The 19,602-nt window shown below is 45.2% G+C and overlaps 2 protein-coding genes across 4 annotated transcripts in view; one reads left to right on the top strand and one right to left on the bottom strand.

Annotated features, from left to right (window-relative positions):
* LOC128406711 (P2R1A-PPP2R2A-interacting phosphatase regulator 1-like) overlaps positions 1-19,602 on the bottom strand; it is a 328,756-nt gene that overhangs the window by 67,138 nt on the left and 242,016 nt on the right. The gene's annotated exons all lie outside the window — the stretch shown is intronic.
* LOC128406697 (UDP-N-acetylglucosamine--peptide N-acetylglucosaminyltransferase 110 kDa subunit) overlaps positions 1-19,602 on the top strand; it is a 79,539-nt gene that overhangs the window by 45,760 nt on the left and 14,177 nt on the right. For both annotated transcript variants that reach the window (XM_053374273.1, XM_053374274.1), the window contains exons 11-18: positions 803-904; positions 1,747-1,926; positions 5,010-5,168; positions 7,467-7,556; positions 9,962-10,087; positions 12,779-12,949; positions 13,062-13,178; positions 15,496-15,657. In XM_053374273.1, the coding sequence (XP_053230248.1) occupies positions 803-904; positions 1,747-1,926; positions 5,010-5,168; positions 7,467-7,556; positions 9,962-10,087; positions 12,779-12,949; positions 13,062-13,178; positions 15,496-15,657 (1,107 nt within the window). The remainder of the gene's footprint in view (positions 1-802; positions 905-1,746; positions 1,927-5,009; positions 5,169-7,466; positions 7,557-9,961; positions 10,088-12,778; positions 12,950-13,061; positions 13,179-15,495; positions 15,658-19,602) is intronic.

The following is a 19,602-nucleotide window of genomic DNA, read 5'->3' as shown; positions in this document are numbered from 1 at the left end:
CGGGTTGCATTCGCTTCAGGATGCAAACGGGGCTCCGGAACGGATCCCATTCACATCCAGAGGTACCACTGTACTCTGCAAGTGTCCTGTTCTCTATGAAATGTTTCTTCCGAAACCTCTCGTAATTCTGTCTGTATTATAATATTCTTGCTAATTCTGCGTATTTTAGCCTTTTTGCTGGCTACGCCAACTTAGTAGGGATGGGATTCTCCTTTCCATCCTTTGTCTGTTAAGATTCTCGCTGCGGCTATTGTAGACACTGTGACTTGCCATTGTTTTATAACCATTTATTGTAACAATCATTTATTCTATGATCAATTACAATAATCATTCATTGTAATAATCATTTATTGTATGATCAATTACAATTTATTGTAATTGTTAAGAGTAGGTTTCTGTTGAATTTTTACATGCTGATACTCAATATTATTCTATAGCATGGGGAGGCAAACTACGGCCCCATGGCCTTCTCAATCTGGCCAGGAGTCGGCATGTTTTGACATGAGTATAATGTGTCCTTTTATTTAAAATGCACCTCTGGGTTATTTGTGGGACATAGGGATGCGTTCCCTTTTTCCCCCTCCCCAAAATCTAGTCTGGCCCCCACAAGGTCTGAGGGACAGTGGACGGCCCCCTGCTGAAAAAGTTTGCCGACCCCTGTTCTCTTCCAATGATTGTTGAATGTTACTTTATAAGTCCACCAGGTGTGGATCATCGTGCCTTCTGTCTGTTCTTCATCTTTGGTTTTGATGGTTGAGAAAAAAAGCTAGTGGCAATTGCTGAAATATCCCTCCCTTTCTAGGATTCCGGAAACATCCCAGAGGCAATTGCTTCGTATCGCACCGCCTTGAAACTGAAGCCGGACTTTCCTGACGCTTACTGCAACCTGGCACACTGTTTGCAGGTGAGGCAGAGTTTTTCAGCATATTAAGGGCCAACACTCCCAGGGTTTCCGGCATTTGGGAACCGAAGCGTTTGAGTCCCAAGGTACCACGGTAATGGTAAAAGCGTCACCTAATTCAGGAATTGTCCAATGTCACCTTAGAGACCAACTCAGTTTGTTCTGTGTCTAAGCTTTCATGTGCAGGCAGACTTGTTCAGATACACTGAAGTGGAAGTCCCCACACCCTGATATTTAGAGGGAGGGTGGGGCGGGGTATTTCTCTGAAGGGTATCGGTATGGTCAACCTGTGGACGACTGTGTCTCATTACATATCCTAAAACTATTTTAGGTCATCTGCATACCATCCCTTGTTTTTTCAGTCATTCACAGTTGCCAGCAGGTGGACCATACCCATTGACTCCTACTACCCTTCGGAGAAAACCCCCAACTCACCCTCCCACTATATATCAGGGTCTAGGGGCTTCTCCTTACTCTTACATAGCAGGGTCTGGGGACTTCTCCCTCTGTATATCAGGGTCTGGGGACTTCCGCTTCAGTGTATCTGAAGAAGTGTGCAAGCACACAAAAGCTTATATCAGGCATCCCAAACCTGCGGCCCCCAAATGTTTTGGCCTACAACTCCCATGATCCCTAGCTAACAGGACCAGTGATCGGGGATGATGGGAATTGTAGTCTAAAACATCTGGAGGGCCGAAGGTTGGGGGTGCCTGGCTTATACCAAGAACAAACTTCGTTGGTCTCTAAGGCGCTACTGGGCAATTTTTATATATATTTTGACTTCATCAGACCAACACGGCTACCTACCTGAATCTAGAACCCTGGTTTTCTTTGCCCCCTTTCAGATCGTTTGTGATTGGACTGATTACGACGAGAGAATGAAGAAGCTTGTCAGTATTGTGGCTGACCAGCTGGAGAAGAACCGGCTCCCTTCGGTGCACCCCCATCACAGCATGCTGTATCCGCTGTCTCACGGCTTCCGAAAGGCTATTGCCGAGAGACATGGGAACCTTTGCCTGGACAAGGTGGGTCTATGCTGTGAAGAGGTGTGCGCCGCTCCATTCCGTCAGAGTTTGAATGCATGTTGGCTTTGGATATATAATAATATATAATAATTTATTATTTCTACCCTGCCCATCTGTCTGGGTATCCTCAGCCACTCTGGGTGGCTGCCAACCAAATATTAAAACCACAAGACAGCATTAAATATTTAAAAACTTCCCTAAACAGGGCTGCCTTCAGATGTCTTTCAAAAGTGAGATAATTGCTTATTTCTTTGACATCTGATGGAAGGGCGTTCCACAGGGCGGCCGTCACCACGAGAAGGCCCTTGGCTTCTTGCAGGGAGGGAAGTGCCAGAAGGCCCTTGGGAGAGGGACCCCGGTGTCCGGGGTGGAGATGCTCCTTCAGGTCTACTGGGCCGAGGCCATTGAGGGCTTTCAAGGTCAGCACTGACACTTTGAATTGTGCTTGGAAACATACTGGGAGCCAATGCAGATCTCTCGGGACCGTTGGTATGTGGTCTCAGTAAGACTGGATTTAAATCCTTTATTTTACAGAAAGGTTCAATCTTGCTGGCTACCACATTCTGGTTTTTTTTTTTTTTTTAATTATTAACAGGCCAATCACATCACATTATCCAAATCACATTAGTTCCAAATTATACAGCCGAATTTTAAATTTTTGTTGGGGGTACCCATACATCAAGCTCCGAACGAGTCCAAACATCACTTATATTGCTGCTTTAATTAAACAGTTCTATCCAGTTCAATCCAGATAGTCCTTTATTACTTTCTTCATCTTCTTGTTGTTATCGTCTATTCCTTTCTTTACGATCTCTGATAATTTTCACAAGCAGATTGGAAACAGGCATCCTCTGTGTGGGTTTTTTACTCTCCAAAGATCATATTGCTCAGGGACAGCCGCTGTTCAACGCTCCCATAAAAAAAAAATAAAAATCTTCGGTCTGTCCTTTACTTTTCTCAGACTTGCCAAATATATCAGGAGGCTCTGTCAGGTCAAGATTGCATTCCAACAATCCTTCTCTTTCTAATGGTCCTGATTCTCCTCTCCCTGTCCTTCTTTCTCCGACAAGCCTGTCTTGGCGAGACGCCATTTTTTAACTGCGTCATAAAATTTTCCTCCGTTCTCACCGTTCACCAATCCTCTCTCCAGCTATAATCCATCCCACACAGTTCTTGAATTCCTGCTTGTGATTAGTAAAACGCAACGATCTTGTTTCTATCTGGGGTTGAGGGTTATTAATATCACATCGTGCAAAGAAAAAAGGTTTTTTCCTCCACCCCCCCTTCATTCCAAACATACAGTCTCTTAATGGTGATTCATCAGAAGATTTACTTATCCGTCCATCATTCCCGGTCACAGAGATCCATTAATCAGCAGTCTTATCTCTCGAGCGTTACTTGATGTATGTGCTTCAGCTTCATTCCAATCATATGTTTCCAGTTATAATTCCAAGCTGAAGCTAACCAGCACGCGCTGATTGGAATCGGCGTCAGGAAGATCTGACTTCATCGAGGGCTCGTGCCAAGTGACCGGCACCTCCATCTCTCGGATCAGGGGGTGCATTGTGGACACCGCTGGCAAGGCAGCCCCCCCATCTCCTGGGGGGGGGTAGGAAAACTGCATACTTCCCATAGCAGCCTCTTAATTACCTCGTATGGGTCAGAGAGATGTTATTGTCGGCCATCTTCCAACGCGCCACCTGGTGGCCCCTGGCTACCACATTCTGGATTAATTGCAGTAAGGTAGCCCCACATAGAGCGCATTGCAGTAGTCCAAGCTGGAGGTAACAAGAGCATGCGCCACTCTGGCAAGAGAGTCTGTGGGCAGGGAGGGTCTTATCCTGCATCCCAGATGGAGCTGCGCTGGACACAGAACAGACCTGTGCCTCTATGGGTCCAAAATGACCCCCAGACTGTGCAGCTGGTCCTTCAGAGGCACAGTTGCCCCGTTCAGGACCAGGGAGTCCCCCCCACCCGCCCGCACACCACAGAACTTCAGTCTTGTCAGGATTCAACCTCAACCAGTTAGCTGCCATCCATCCTCCAACCGCCTCCAGGCACCCGCGCAGGAACTCCACCGCCTTTGCCGGCTCTGATTTGAAAGAGAGGTAGAGCTCTCTATCAGGCTTCCTCAACCTCGGCCCTCCTGATGCTTTTGGCCTACAACTCCATGGTCCCTAGCTAGCAGGTCTAGTGGTCAGGGATGATGGGCACTGTAGTTTGAAAACACCTGGAGGGCCAAGGTTGAGGAAGCCTGCTCTATATTGGCGCCAATGGCTGTTAAGCGAAAAAATTCCAGGGTGAGTGACTCCTTGACAGCCTAGCTCACCGGGGCACTTGTCCCCCATGGGTCTATGCTGAGGAAGTCCCAGCCCGGTAATTTGGAGCATGGTCAGTAGACCATGATTCTTACTGTTGCACCACAGGTCTGCCCAGGAGTAAGAACCCCGAGCATGGGGCGATGTCAGCTTTTAAAACTTCCTTCTTCTCCCCAGAATACACTTCAAGCAGCATCATTGATACATCATCACTACATCACTAGCACATCACAAATGGGGAGGGGTATACAAGGGTTATGCATTCAATATGAGGTCCCTTTATCAGACCCCTTAAATCTCCATCACCAAAAGAACAATAAAACTCTTGACACGTCCTTTCCCACTGGACTTGTCTGGAGATGGGCATTTAGAACACCTGCCTTGCTAAACTGCCTTGGCAGATGTCTGTGGTTGCACCCTTGGTCCCTCCCTCGGTGGGGTGCCGTGTATGTGCTCTCAGGCTTGGGGAATTCTGGCGGGATGCCCTGTTCCTGCTGCCTACATGACTTCCTTCTTCTTGGCTCATGGAGGGAGGTGGAGCCCAAATTCGCCTTCCTTTCAGGGTTCAAATGGAGTCAGAATGAGGAGAGTCGGTTAAAGCATAGATTTTCTGCGAATTCATAATGCTAGGTGTCTTTCTTGGGCTGTCAAGTCAAAGGTATGTATATTTGTAACATTGGAACAACTTCAAAGATGTGGCCTCATGTCCTCCCCCCCCCCCCCATGTCATTTCCATAACTCGGCTTTCTTGAATCCCCTTGCCAGATCAACGTGCTCCACAAGCCGCCTTACGAGCACCCCAAGGACCTGAAAGGCAGTGAGGGCCGGCTCCGCGTTGGCTACGTGAGCTCTGACTTTGGGAACCACCCCACCTCCCATCTCATGCAGTCAATCCCAGGCATGCACAATTCGGACAAATTTGAGGTGAGGTGCACAAGTGGGCAGCCGTGTGAGTAGCTCAGGCGGCAGAGCGCTGAGACACTGAATCTTGGGGTCATGGGTATGAGCCCCACCTTGGGCCAAAGGAATGAATACAGCCTAGGACCGCCTCTCCTGGTATACCCCACGGAGGATCTAACAGTCTGCAAATAATAATATCTTAGAGGTCCTGGGCCTCAGGGAGATTAGGCTGGCCTCGACCAGGGCCAGGGCCTTTTCGGCCTTGGCCCCGGCCTGGTGGAACTCTCTGCCACAAGAGATCAGGACCCTGTGGGATCTGACATCTTTCTGCAGGGCCTGTAAGATGGAGTTGTTCCGCCGGGCCTTTGGTTCAACCTGACTCCCCTTCTCTTTTTGTGTAAGAACTAGCATGAAAGAGGCCTCTCAGCGTTCTCACAGGCCCATATAAGAGCAGCGCAAACAGTTGGGCCTGATGAGCGTTTACTGTTCCCAACCCTAATCCTGCGAAAAGCCATCTAATTGGATTTGAATTTGATCCTGGCTTGTTTTCAGGAGGTAATTTCGTTATTGCTTGATTTTATACCAATGTTACATATTTGGTGTTAGCCTCCCTGAGCCCGGTTTCGGACTGGGAGGGCAGGATACAAATAAAAGTTTTTATTATTATAATTATCATCATCATTATCCTCTTAATTTGCGTCAGCCCTTGGTTGTAGCAATAAAACAACGAGATTATCTGCAAGGAATAGAAATGAAAAATCAATGATATCAAATACATTTGAGGGTTTTGAATCGAGAGTGGACCTTATTCTGACTGCCCCAGCTCAAAACCTGGCCGCCTTTGCCGTCACCTGCTCCTCTTGATCTGCCAAGAGAGAGGACTCTGGGGTAGTGGTTGGGCAACCTGAAACGGGCAATAAAGGAGGGGTAATCATCTCACGACAAACCTAGACAGCATCTTAAAAAGCAGAGACACCACCTTGCCAACAAAGGTCCGTATAGTAAAAGCTATGGTTTTCCAAGTAGTGATGTATGGAAGTGAGAGCTGGACCATAAAGAAGGCTGATCACCGAAGAATTGATGCTTTTGAATTCTGGTGCTGGAGGAGACTCTTGAGAGTCCCATGGACTGCAAGAAGATCAAACCTCTCCATTCTGAAGGAAATCAGCCCTGAGTGCTCACTGGAAGGACAGATCCTGAAGCTGAGGCTCCAATACTTTGGCCACCTCATGAGAAGAGAAGATTCCCTGGAAAAGACCCTGATGTTGGGAAAGATGGAGGGCACAAGGAGAAGGGGATGACAGAGGACGAGATGGTTGGACAGTGTTCTCGAAGCTACCAGCATGAGTTTGACCCAACTGCGGGAGGCAGTGGAAGACAGAAGTGCCTGGCATGCTCTGGTCCAGGGGGTCACGAAGAGTCGGACACGACTAAACAACAACACAATCATCTCCTCAAGGCTTTTTATAAAGCACATGCACCACTGATTTGGTGCTACCATCTCTGCAGGGACATGAGTGTTTCCCATGTGGAATCTGTCGGAATCGTCCGTCGAGTCCAGTCCAGGACGAGACATTTGATCTTGCGAGGTTCAAAGCTGTCTGCATTTTGGGATTGCTCGGTGATGCAGATCAGGTGCTGGAGAGTCGAAATGGGACGGTGGGAAATTTCCTGATGACAGTCAAATTGTTCTGACACTTGAGATCATTTAGGCACCGACAGATTAGACCAGGCATCCCCAGCCTTCGGCCCTTCAGATGTTTTGGACTACAATTCCCATCATCCCTGACCACTGGTCCTGTGAGGTAGGGATCATGGGAGTTGTAGGCTAAAACATCTGGAGGGCCGCAGGTTGGGAATGCTTGGATTAGACTGTTTGCTTGACTAAAACCCAAAGTCAGGAGCTGTTGTGGGGATAAGCCACAAGAGGGAAGCTCTTGGGCAAAGATTCCCACATTGCAGGGGGTTAGCCTAGATGAGCCTCGTGGCCCTTTCCAACTTCCTAGTTCTATGATTCTATATTAGCAATTGCTTCATCATGGAGGAAAGCTGTGATGGTTCATGCACTTCGTAAATTCTGGCCTTTTCCTGCGATGTTTGGGAAAGATGGGCTTTGTCTACTGTTTTTCGGCCTGTGTTTTGCTGCGCCTCACGTGCTCCCTGCTCAAGTGACCCTCAAATGTATTTTATACAATGGACTTTTTATTTCCATTCTTTGTATATTGTATTGTTTTATTGCGATGCCCGACGTGAATAAAGATTACTCCATTCATTCAGTGACACTGGTCAGCCTCAGTTCTAAGCAATTCCTCTCTTTCCTAGGTCTTCTGCTATGCCCTCAGCCCCGACGACGGCACAAACTTCCGGGTCAAGGTGATGGCTGAAGCAAATCACTTTATTGACTTATCTCAGGTGAGAGCTCTTTCCCCCCTGTATATCCTAAATACGCTCCTGCCCAGGCAACCTTTTCCGGAAGATATTTTGTCATTTTGAGGAGTTTAGCGATCTGATATAATAATAAGGATAAGAATAAGAATAATAAATTTTATTTATACCCCGGCCAAGACCAAGCACAGGGCGGCTAACACCAAATATATAATACATTAAAAACACAAAATCAAACGATTGGTTTAAAATAGAATTCAAATCACATTTAAAATCAAAATAAAATTCAGAGATACGGTCATCTCTTCCTGCCTCTGTTTACTTCTCTATCTTTTGCTAAAGCTCTTTGATGGCAGAGAACAGCCTTTTAATGCATAATCTGGCAGAAGGAAGAAGCTATAATGCAGGATACCATCTGTTCTTGGATGCTATACGTTGTTTGGACGAATGTGCAATATCAGAAGAGGGGGCTAAATCATGAATAATCTGCACTAGTAGATTCTTCAGGTATCTGAAAAAGTGTGCCTGCACATGAAAGCTTATACCCAGAACAAACGTAGTTGGTCTCTAAGGTGCTAAAGGTAAAGGGACCCCTGACCATTAGGTCCAGTCGTGACCGACTCTGGAGTTGCGGCGCTCATCTTGCTTTATTGGCCGAGGGAGCCGGCGTACAGTTTCCGGATCATGTGGCCAGCATGACTAAGCTGCTTCTGGCAAACCAGAGCAGCGCACGGAAACGCCATTTACCTTCCCGCCAGAGGAAGGTACCTATTTATCTACTTGCACTGGCATGCTTTCGAACTGCTAGGTTGGCAGGAGCAGGGACCGAGCAACGGGAGCTCACCCCGTCACAGGGATTCGAACCGCCGACCTTCTGATCGGCAAGCCCTAGGCTCAGTGGTTTAGACCACAGCGCCACCCGCGTCCCTCTCTAAGGTGCTACTGGACAATAATATATATATAGAGAGAGAGAGAGAGAGAGAGAGGGAGATGTATAGATATATAGATATATATAGATATATTTTGACTGCACTAGCTAGTGAGGCAAACCATCCAGGCTAGCGATCAATAACCTATAAATCAGATTTTGGGGCATAGCTCGGAAAAGCATGTCTGAACTCATGGTCGAAGGGTTGTGCAACCGGGGGCGGGGGGGTCACTTAGCCGCTTCTCAGGGGCTTCCCAGTGGCAGGTCGAAGTGCTTGCTTTGCTTGCTTGGTAATGTATATAACAGGGTGGATTTGATTTAAATCACTAGTCGGTGTCCAAACTCTTTTCAAAGAGGGCCAGATTTGATGACGTGAACATGCGCAAGAGCCGGCCAAAGTTGTTGAGCTTTTTTTAGGATTGAAAGGATCTCAGCCTAGCCCTTGCCTTTGCCCTAGCTGTAAGCCCTAAACCTTAACTCTTAACAGTCATTCTTAGCCTAAGCCTAGCCCTACCTCCAGCCTAATTCTAAACCCTAGCCCCTAAACCTAAACTACATTTCAGATGATTCCTGGATGCTCTCAAGTCATGGGTGCAGAGTAGTGCTTCAGATACCCTGCCTACTTTTTGTCACGGAGCACGTATCCCGAGCTATGGCAATCTGGCCAAAACAGCTCACTTTCCTGCAGTGTGGGATTTTGCAAAAGCAACAGCAAGTGCACTGTATGAGGGAAAGAAGCTCAGAAGGACCATTTGAGGGCTCGGACATCATCGCCAGGTTGTCAAGTCAACCTTAGCAGATGTACTACTACTATAGTGGTACCTCGGGTTACATATGCTTCAGGTTACATGTGCTTCAGGTTACAGACTCCGCTAACCCAGAAATAGTGCTTCAGGTTAAGAACTTTGCTTCAGGATGAGAAGTTGTGCTCCGGTGGCATCAGGAGGCCCCATTAGCTAAAGTGGTGCTTCAGGTTAAGAACAGTTTCATGCTAAAGCTATTTTGGGTCATCTGCATACCATCCCTTGCTTTTTCAGTTGTTAACAGTCACCAGCAGGTTGACCATACCCACTGAATCCTACTACCCTTCGGAGAAAATCCCCAACCCACCCTCCCACTATACAGTAGTACCTCGGGTTACATACGCTTCAAGTTAAATACGCTTCAGGTTACAGACTCTGCTAACCCAGAAATAGTGCTTCAGGTTAAGAACTTTGCTTCAGGAAGAGAACTGAAATTATGCTCTGGCGGCATCAGGAGGCCCCATTAGCTAAAGTGGTGCTTCAGGTTAAGAACAGTTTCAGGTTAAGTACGGACCTCCGGAACGAACTAAGTACTTAACCTGAGGTACCACTGTACTACTACTTTATTACTTAAAGTACCCCACCCATTTGACTGGGTTTCTCCAGCCACTCAGAGCGGCTTACAACAAGAGATGAAAAACACATTAAAACATCAGCCATTCAAAACTTCCATAAACGTGCTTCTAATGTTTGTGTTTTAGGTCCCGTGCAATGGCAAGGCGGCTGACCGCATTCACCAAGACGGCATACATATCCTGATCAACATGAATGGCTACACCAAAGGAGCCCGCAACGAGCTGTTTGCTCTCCGGCCGGCACCAATCCAGGTAAAGGAAGTCACGGTGAAATGTTCATCATACAGTGATCCCTTGATTCTCAAATTTCATCTGTTCCGGAAGTCCATTCCGAAACCAAAGCGTTCCCAAGGCGCGCTTTCCTATAGAAAGGAATGCAAAACGGATTAATCCGTTCCAGACTTTGAAAAACAATCACTCAAACAGCCATTGAACATGAATTTTATTCTCTAACAAGACCATTGATCCTTCAAATGAAAGCAATCATCAATGTTCTGTACTATAAAATAAATAAGACAGTATAGTAGATGATAGAAATGTTTTTAAACAAAATTCTTGCCTGCACTGATGATAGTCATTGTTTGGATGGGGGGCTTCTATCCGTTTCCGCAGTCACACCGTCCGTCTATCCATCAGTAGCTATCCGTCCATCCATCCTTCTATCCATCTGTCCATCAACAGCTAAAGCCATTGTTTGGATGGGGGGCTTCTATCCGTTTCCACAGTCACACAATCAATTCATCAGTAGCTGAACTGGGTCCACACAGTCACAAAAACAAATTGACCAAAGAACAAAAATGCAAAATAGCAACAACAAAAGCACCAAACTTAATCTGTTCTGGAAGTCTGCTTGACTTTCCAAAAAATGTTTGAAAACTGGAACGCTTCCAGGTTTTCAGAGTTTGAGAACCAAGGTACCACTGCATGCCCAAAATATTCTTTACCGTAGTCGTAAGATGTTAACGCTGTGATGTTAAAAAATGTGATTAAGACATTAATATTTACAACCAGAGGAAGGTTTCATTTTTGGAAGAATAAATTTTCAGAGTGGTTTTGACAGTCCTATCAAAAATGACTGATTTGATTCTATTTGGACTGCTTTTCTGCTGTACTCGATTGGAAGGAGAAAAAGACTCATTCCCTTCATACCATTTAAACAATTTAAGTAAAAGAATAGCATTATGGCATATGTATCTGTCAGAGGCTCAGGAGCAGAAGAGCAGGGGAGAGAGCAAATAGAGAGCGGAGGAGAGGAATCAGGGGAGCGTAGGGGAATATGACAGTGACCTGAGAGATTCCATGAGCTTCTCCAGCGAATCGGAAGATTCCCAGGAGGGGGCGCCTATGGTAAGGGCGAGGGGGGTCCCGGGGGGACGCTCCATAAACAAGGGACCAGAGGGGACTCCCAAGGGAGTAGCGGAGGATCAGGACCAGTTCCCCCACCAGAGCACAGTGGGGGGGAAGAGTCACATGAGTCAGGACCAGCCTCTCCTCCAGCGGGGAGAGAAGATGAGTCAGGGATAACCACGCCCCCATCGGGAAGTGGGGAAACGGAGGGAAGGCCAGGTCCAGCTAGCCTCCCCGAAAGAGGGAGCAGTGACACAAGTGTAACGGTCAGAAGGAAAGTGGGAGGCTGCGCGCGCGCGCCAAGTTCAAATGTGGAGGAGCGCGGGACAGCAGAAAACCCGGATTGGGAGCCAGGTCCTAAAGCCCGAAGGAGGGGGGGAGAAGAGTCAGGGGACTCAGCGTCAGAGGAATCTAGGAGGGCTGAGACTCCGACTAGCAGGAGGACCCAGAGAAAGAAGGAACAGAGGAAGAGGTGGAGTAAGGCTAGAGTCTTAAGCTGGTGTCAGGGGGGAGGAGATTCAGATGGGACTTCTACGGTCTAAGGCATAGACGTAGCGTTGCGCGCTGCGCGTCTGGAAATGAAACTGAACTTCAATAAAGACCTTTTTACTTGAGGAAGAAGCAGCGTTGGTCTTGTGTGAGCTGGGACCTTGGGCAGCGCTGACAGTATCCATGTTTGTTAATGGATGTGGTTAAACAATTAAAAAAAACAACAACAATTTAGGCTGAGTTTCTGTACACATGGAAAACTTTAAACAAATCCTTCTTTCAGAATGGCTTTCGATGGAACTTAAACAAAAAATCTTTAGAAAGATTTTTCCTCCCAAAGAACTTTATTTTAAAAATCCGCTTTAAATTGAAAAAAATCCGATTTAAGAAAATCCTTAATTATGTCATCAACTATCTTGTTTTATGCGGCCTTTTGTAGATCTTGCCGAAAGACATGGTCCTCTTTAAGAAAGTGGGGTGGGGTTTTTTGTGTGTGTTTTTTTGGCAAACTCTGGATATCTTGCCAGAGGCCTTCCTCTTAAAAAAGAGACTGCATAAATTTAACCCAAGCTTAATTTTTGGCAATTTATAGAAGAAGATTTGCACATGGACACTTCCTTTTTTGTCAAATTAAGCGTATGTATATTATTTATTCATTTAGGTAGCCAAGTTGGTCTGACACAGTCAAAATATTATTACTCAGTGGATCTGAAGAAGTTTGTTCTTTATATTATTTATATTAATATATTTATATTATATTATATTACATTATATTATATTATTTATATTACTTATTTATATTATTATTCAGTGTATCTGAAGAAGTGTGCACGTACACAAAAGCTTATACCAAGAACAAACTTAATTGGCTACTGGACACTCTCTCTATATATGTAATTCTTGAATAAGTTTTTATAAAAAAAGAAGCTCTGGATATCTTGCCTTGCTGCCTTATTGTATTTTAATCTTTTGTTGGAAGCCGTCCAGAGTGGCTGGGAAAACCCAGCCAGATATGGGCGGTGTAGAAATAAATTAATAATAATAATAATAATAATAATAATAATAATAATAATAATAATTAACAACCCTCATTTGTTTGCCTTCCAGGCAATGTGGCTGGGCTACCCGGGAACCAGCGGGGCCTTATTCATGGATTACATTATCACTGACCAGGAAACATCCCCGGTGGAAGTGGCGGAGCAATATTCAGAAAAACTGGCTTACATGCCCAATACCTTCTTCATTGGTGATCATGCCAATATGTTCCCACACCTGAAGGTATTTGGGAAGAGGGGAACAGCCTGCTTCGTATCGCGATCTTTTTTTCTTGGAAAAAAGCCCAGATCCAAATTACCGTGTTTTTCAGATGCATTATATGTCTTCCTTTCAGAAAAAAGCCGTCATCGACTTCAAATCGAATGGTCACATCTACGACAACCGGATTGTTTTGAATGGTGTCGACCTGAAGGCATTCCTCGACAGCCTGCCTGACGTGAAAATAGTGAAGGTCAGGAAAATCCGGGCGTGTGTAGGTGGTTTTGGAGTCTAGCTCTCAATAATAATAATAATAGTAGTGGTAGTAGTAGTAGTAGTAATAATAATAATAATAATAATAATAATAATAATAAACTTATTTGTATCCCGTCTGAAACCGGACTCAGGGCAGCTAGCATCAAATACATCACATTAGTATAAAATCAAACTATTATTATTATTATTATTATTATTATTATTATTATTTTACTGCAAAGTAAATACATCAAAACAAAAGCATACATAAAGAATAATATCCAATAAAACAGAAAGAAGGAAAAAGTAAAGGAGGAAAAGAGAAAAAATTCAAAGAAAAGTAGAGTCAAAGAATAAAGAAAAGCATATTTCAATACGATAAATACTATTTTGCAAAATAATAATAATAGACTTCCATCACTCTCACAACCCTTCCTTTCACCTTTCATATTTTATCTGTATTTCAGTATTATTTTCATCTGAACATATAAATGTGTATATATGTATATTTCCCCTTTTCCATTCACCAGGTCATTCTAGACACAGCCAAATTTTTACATTTGAACCTTGTCTTTCTAAGTAGTCATTCAAGCAATTCCATTCCTCCTGGACTGTATTCATTGGCTTTAGTCTTATTATATGCGTCCATTTGGCCAGTTCCAAATATTCACATAATTTATATAGCCACTCCTCTTTGGTCAGTACCTGGTTACCCTTCCAGTACTTAGCCACTAGAATTCTTGCCACTGATGTTGCATACAGAAAAAATTGAGTTTTTTCTTTTAGAATATCACTGTTCAATATTCCCAAAAGATATGTTTCTGGTCTTTTACTATGTGAAGTTCTTAGTAACTTTTTAAAAAATCAAATAATAATGAAATTACCTCCTAAACCAGGCTTCCTCAACCTTGGCCCACCTGCTGTTTTGGGACTACAATTCCCATCATCCCTGACCTCTGGTCCAGTTAGCTAGGGATCATGGGAGTTGTAGCCCCAAAACATTTGGAGGACCGAGGCTGAGGAAGCCTGCCCTAAAAACAAGTCAGGATCAAATTGAAATCGAATTAGATGGCTTTCTGCAGGCAGGATGGATATATCATTGATGAAGTCAAATGAATTAGAGTAGTAAATAAGGAGATGGAATATAATGGATTGTTATAATTACATGCAAGAAAAGAGGGCAAAATATGGAAACTGGGGTGGGGTGGGGAAATCCAAGGGGTTTGTTTAATCCCAGTATTGTATATATGGAAAATGTTTGGAGTGTGTGGAAATAAACATAAAAGATTGAAAATAAGAAACTTGAAAGAAAAAAGAGAAAGCACGTTACAGTTGCATCTCGGGTTACAGACACTTCAGGTTACAGACTCTGCTAACCTGGAAGTAGTACCTCGGGTTAAGAACTTTACCTCAGGATGAGAACAGAAATTGCGAGCCAGCGGCGTGGGGGCGGCGGGAGGCCCCATCAGCTAAAGTGGTACCTCAGGTTAAGAAAAGTTTCAGGTTAAGAATGGACCTCCGGCACGAATTAAGTTCTTAACCCGAGGTACCACTGTATTCACAAGAGAAGAGTTTTCCCACAGGCATCAGACCAACACTTGAGGAGTAAATAATAATAGTAGCAATAATAATAATATATTTATACCTCGCCCATCTGACTGGGTTTCCCCAGCCACTCTGGGCGGCTTCCAAGAGGAGGAGGAGGAGGATGATAATAAATTATTTATACTCTGACTGGGTTTCCCTTCTAACAGGATGATATTATTATTATTATGCCCAGCCACTCTGGGTGGCTTCCAGCAAAAGATTAAAATACAATGAGGAGCCTTTTCAATCTATTTTTTCCCATGGCTTTTAAAATTGTGACATCTTGCCAAATGCAAGATGGTTCTTTTAAAATCACAGTGGTCCCTTGGTTCTCAAACTTCATCCGTTCCGAAAGTCTGTTCCGAAACCAAGGCGTTCCAAAACCAAGGCACACTTTCCCATGGGAAGGAATGCAAACGGGATTAATAATCCCCCCTCTCCGTTCATTATATATCATTTCCCTTTTTTTATAATCACCTTGCAATCTTCCCGCGTACGATAGCTCTCCCCCCCCCACTTTAAAATGCCTGAAACGCGGATACAATAAAGCCACAAGAGGGGTTGCTGTGTTGAAAACCTGATTGTAGCCGACTTTGTAGCAAAATCCATTTCACTTCTAATGCATGCTTCTAATGCACAGGAGTGGCAGCGAGGTGGTGAACATGGGGCTGGATGGGCGGGGTGTAAATGATAAATTATCATTATTATTCCATTATCTTGGCTTCCAGATGAAATGTCCGGACGGCGGGGACGATGGCGCCGCTGGGCTCAGCATGCCAGTCATTCCCATGAACACCATTGCTGAAGCCGTGATTGACATGATCAATCGTGGGCAGATTCAGATCACCATCAACGGATTCAACATCAGCAACGGGCTGGCAACGACTCAGGTGAGAGGATTGGGTGTTATTTCCCCAATGTGTATAGTCTTGCTTTTGGTTATATACAATTGTGTTGGTTTATTCTAGGCATCCCCAACCTTTGGCCCTCCAGATGTTTTGAACTACAATTCCCATCATCCCTGACCACTGGTCCTGCTAGCTAGGGATCATGGGAGTTGTAGGCCAAAAACATCGGGAGGGCCGCAGGTTGGGGGGGTGCCTGGTTTATTCAAACCCTGCCAATGAGTCCAATTCTTTATGTTGCCCCTTCATATATATGTTGTAAATGGTTCCCATTCTCTTTTAAAGTCTTTTCTATCCTTTTCATGTAATTTATCTGTTAATTTTGCCAGTTCTGCATATCCCATAAGTTTCCCTTGCCATTGTTCTTTCACTGGTATTTCTTCTGTCTTCCATGCTTGTGCTAATATAATTCTTGCTGCTGTTGTTGCATTGATAAATCATTTCTAATTTTCTTTTTCTAAATCTTGATCTAAAATTCCTGGAGGAATGCTTCTGGTTTCTTAAGAAAAGTCTTTTTAAACATTTTTTTTTCTAATTCAATATATATCATTCCCCATTTATTTCTAACCCTTTTGCATTCCCACCATATATTATAAAATGTACGGGATGGAGGGACTTTCGAGGAGCCATGAGGCTGGGACTGCCCAGAAGCAGAATCCGCCTGCAATTCAACGAGATGATGATAATTGATTAAGGAATGAATGAAAGAAGAATTTATTATGATTTATACCCCGCCCATCCAGCTTGCACAGAACTTGCATAGCCCTGAGCCTCTGTTTCCAAAAAGCAAGCTTGACCTTCTGAGAGAGTCCTGGGAGATTTGCCCCCCCCCCAAACAAGCTCAACAGCTTCAGCTTGGCCCCCTAAAAAAAGCCCAACAGCTTTGGCCCCTTAAAAAAAATCTCAGCAGCTTGGGCCCCCTAAAAAAAGCTGACTGCTGAAAACATGGACAATTCTGTAACTCAACCCCAGGAACAACAACTTTTACATCCTAAGAATGGTTGCATTATTATGGAGACAGAGGGAGAGCTGATCCAAATTTGTCCCCCACAATGAAGCCAAGCCAATGACGGATTGAGCAGCCGCAATATTTTCTCGTGGAAAATAGCGGGTTGGGCCAACAAACTAGGGGATGAGACATTTTGTGAATACATAACGTGTTTTGATGTGATAACGTTGCAGGAAACCTGGGCAACTGACAACCTGGGCAACTGATAGTCCTTGATGGTTACCGTATTTTTCGCCCTATAGGACACACCGGCCCATAGGACGCACCTAGATTTGGGGGGGGAATAAAGGGGGGGAAATCCCCCCCCCAAGCGCGGGGCTGGGGCAGGTGAAGCCCGAGCTTCCCCCGACCCCAGCCCCCAGAACGGGACCCAGAGCCATGCCGAAGCTGCGTGCAGCTTTGGCATCGCTCTGGGAGCTTGCGGGGCTGGGGGAGGCCCTCCGCCAGCCTTCTAACCAAGTCAGGGGACAGCGGGAAAGGTGCGCTGCGCCTCTCCCGCTGTCCCCCAAGTTTGCGGGGCTGGCGACGGGGAGGAGCAGGCTTCTCCCCCCCCGCCAGCCTTCTAACCAAGTTGGGGGACAGCGGGAAAGGCGCGCTGCGCCTCCCCGCTGTCCCCCGAGCTTGTGGGGCTGGCGGTGGGGCTCTCCAGAAGCCTGGAGAGCGAGAGGGGTCGGCGCGCACCGACCCCTCTCGCTCTCCAGGCTTCAGCGAAAGCCTGCATTCGCCCCATAGGACGCACACACATTTCCCCTTCATTTTTGGAGGGGAAAAAGTGCGTCCTATAGGGCGAAAAATACGGTACTTTGCCTATGAAATTAAGGCCTCTAAACTGCACGAAAGGGGAAGCCGGGGGGGGGGGGGGTTAGTAACTCTGGTCTCCACTTCCTTGATGTCACAGGTTACTGAGTGTTCAGTTCTCGAGCACCTGGCGTAGGGGATCACCTTGCACTATGAGTCCAAGAGTATCGTCTCAGCTTACATTCCACCATACAAAGTGCAAGCACAGATTGAGAGTACATGGCGTAAATTCCATCGTTTCCTTTACTCTCTTCAAATTAAGTACCTTTTTACATAATGGGAGACATGAATGCCAGACTAGGCTCAAATGACGACTGCCTGGAAATAAAATTTCCAATGTTAAGGAAACTAAAGGAAAACAGCCTTTTCTCCTTAAGCGCCCCCCCCCGTAGGTCTTCTACAGACCACCAAATCAACTATGCCGGCTTTTGTCTGGCCTCTTTACAAATAAGTCCTGACTTCATGATTGTTAACAGGGCACTACCGGGGGATAGAGGAGAGTTCATAAATTCTAATGGAGCTAGCACAGTAGATTACTGTCTCAGTAACAGGGAGGCCTTTAAATTAATCAAAAACTTCAATATCAATAACAGGACTGAGAGTGATCATTTGCCTCTGATCATCTCCACTACAGTGGTACCTCGGGTTACATATGCTTCAGGTTACAGACTTCGCTAACCCAGAAATATTACCTCGGGTTAAGAACTTTGCTTCAGGATGAGAACAGAAATCGCACAGCAGGGGGAGGCCCCATTAGCTAAAGTGGTGCTTCAGGTTAAGAACAGTTTCAGGTTAAGAACGCACCTCTGGAACAAATTAAGTACTTAACCTGAGGTACCACTGTATTGGCCAAAATTCAATTCAGTGCTCTCACATAGAACAAGAGAAAATTGATAAAACTAATGTTCCAGCATTGTGTAGGAAAAAATGGACACCTGGGCTGGCTACTGTAGCTGAGATATCAACAGATTCTTCCCTGACTGCTAACGATAATCTCATTGAGTTCTTGCAGGATGTGGTCTCTGTTAACATAAATCCAGCCAGCAAGCCCCACATTACTAAAGTGCAGATGGTTCAACCAAGAGTGCTGCATGAAGAAAGCCTTAAGGAACTCTTATTTGGCCTACAGAAACGCTGGCCTAAACTATTTACCCCCAACCTATTTCAAAAGTAAAAAAGAGTACAAAGCCCTTTTGGCTTCGAAAAAAAGGTAGTCTGAGCAAAACTCCTGGTGTCTCTTACTGAATGCCTCGCTAAACAACGAAACAAAACTCTTCTGGAAACTAGTCTCCAGCTTCCTGAGCAATAGCTCTCCAGTCCCCAGCTGTGCCATTCCAGCTCAGGTATGGGAGAACCATTTTAGAAATATATTCACAGGAAATTCAAATCTCCCCGCCAGTTTTTATGATGAAGATTCGGCAGAACTGTCACTGCTCCCACAATGGAGCCCGGTTACAGTGGAAGAAGTCTATACATTAATTGGGAACCTGAAGAGTGGTAAGGCCCCGGGAAATGACTTTATCCCAGCTGAATTGATAATACCAAATCAGCACTGGTGGGCTCCTCTCCTGGAGGCACTTTTTACTATAGTAAATAACTCTGGCAAAGTACCATCTAGTTGGAAACATACAATAGTAGTCCCAATCTTTAAGAGAGGCCAGCCAAACGTGCCTTCTAATTATAGGCCAATCAGTCTGCTTTCAATAATAGGAAAGCTGTATGCCCGTTTTCTCTGTAATAAACTGACAACTTTTCTAAATGACTATAACATACTATCTGAAGCTCAGGCAGCTTTCTGCAAGAACCACTCAACATCAGACCACTGTCTGATGCTGTCCCTCCTAGCCGAGAAGTACACCAGACCTTGACAGGGAAAACACTTTGTGGCCTTTATGGACCTGAAATCTGCCTTTTGACTCCATCCCCAGATTCCAACTATGGGCCAAGTTACATCTAGCACTGAAGGATAAACGTCTCCTATATCTTACTAAAGCCCTGCACTGTGGAAGCAATTTGCAGGTTAGGTGTGGGTTGCAGGGCCAGCTCTCAGACTGTATTGAGATGGCCAGGGGAGTGAGACAGGGATGCATTTTGGCCCCTACTTTGTTCAGTTCGTTTCTGAA

Source organism: Podarcis raffonei, chromosome Z, assembly GCF_027172205.1.
Source record: "Podarcis raffonei isolate rPodRaf1 chromosome Z, rPodRaf1.pri, whole genome shotgun sequence".
Classification (NCBI taxonomy): Eukaryota; Metazoa; Chordata; class Lepidosauria; order Squamata; family Lacertidae; genus Podarcis; species Podarcis raffonei.
The sequence above is the reverse complement of the archived record's forward strand: the minus strand, read 5'-3'. Positions and strand labels throughout refer to the sequence as shown.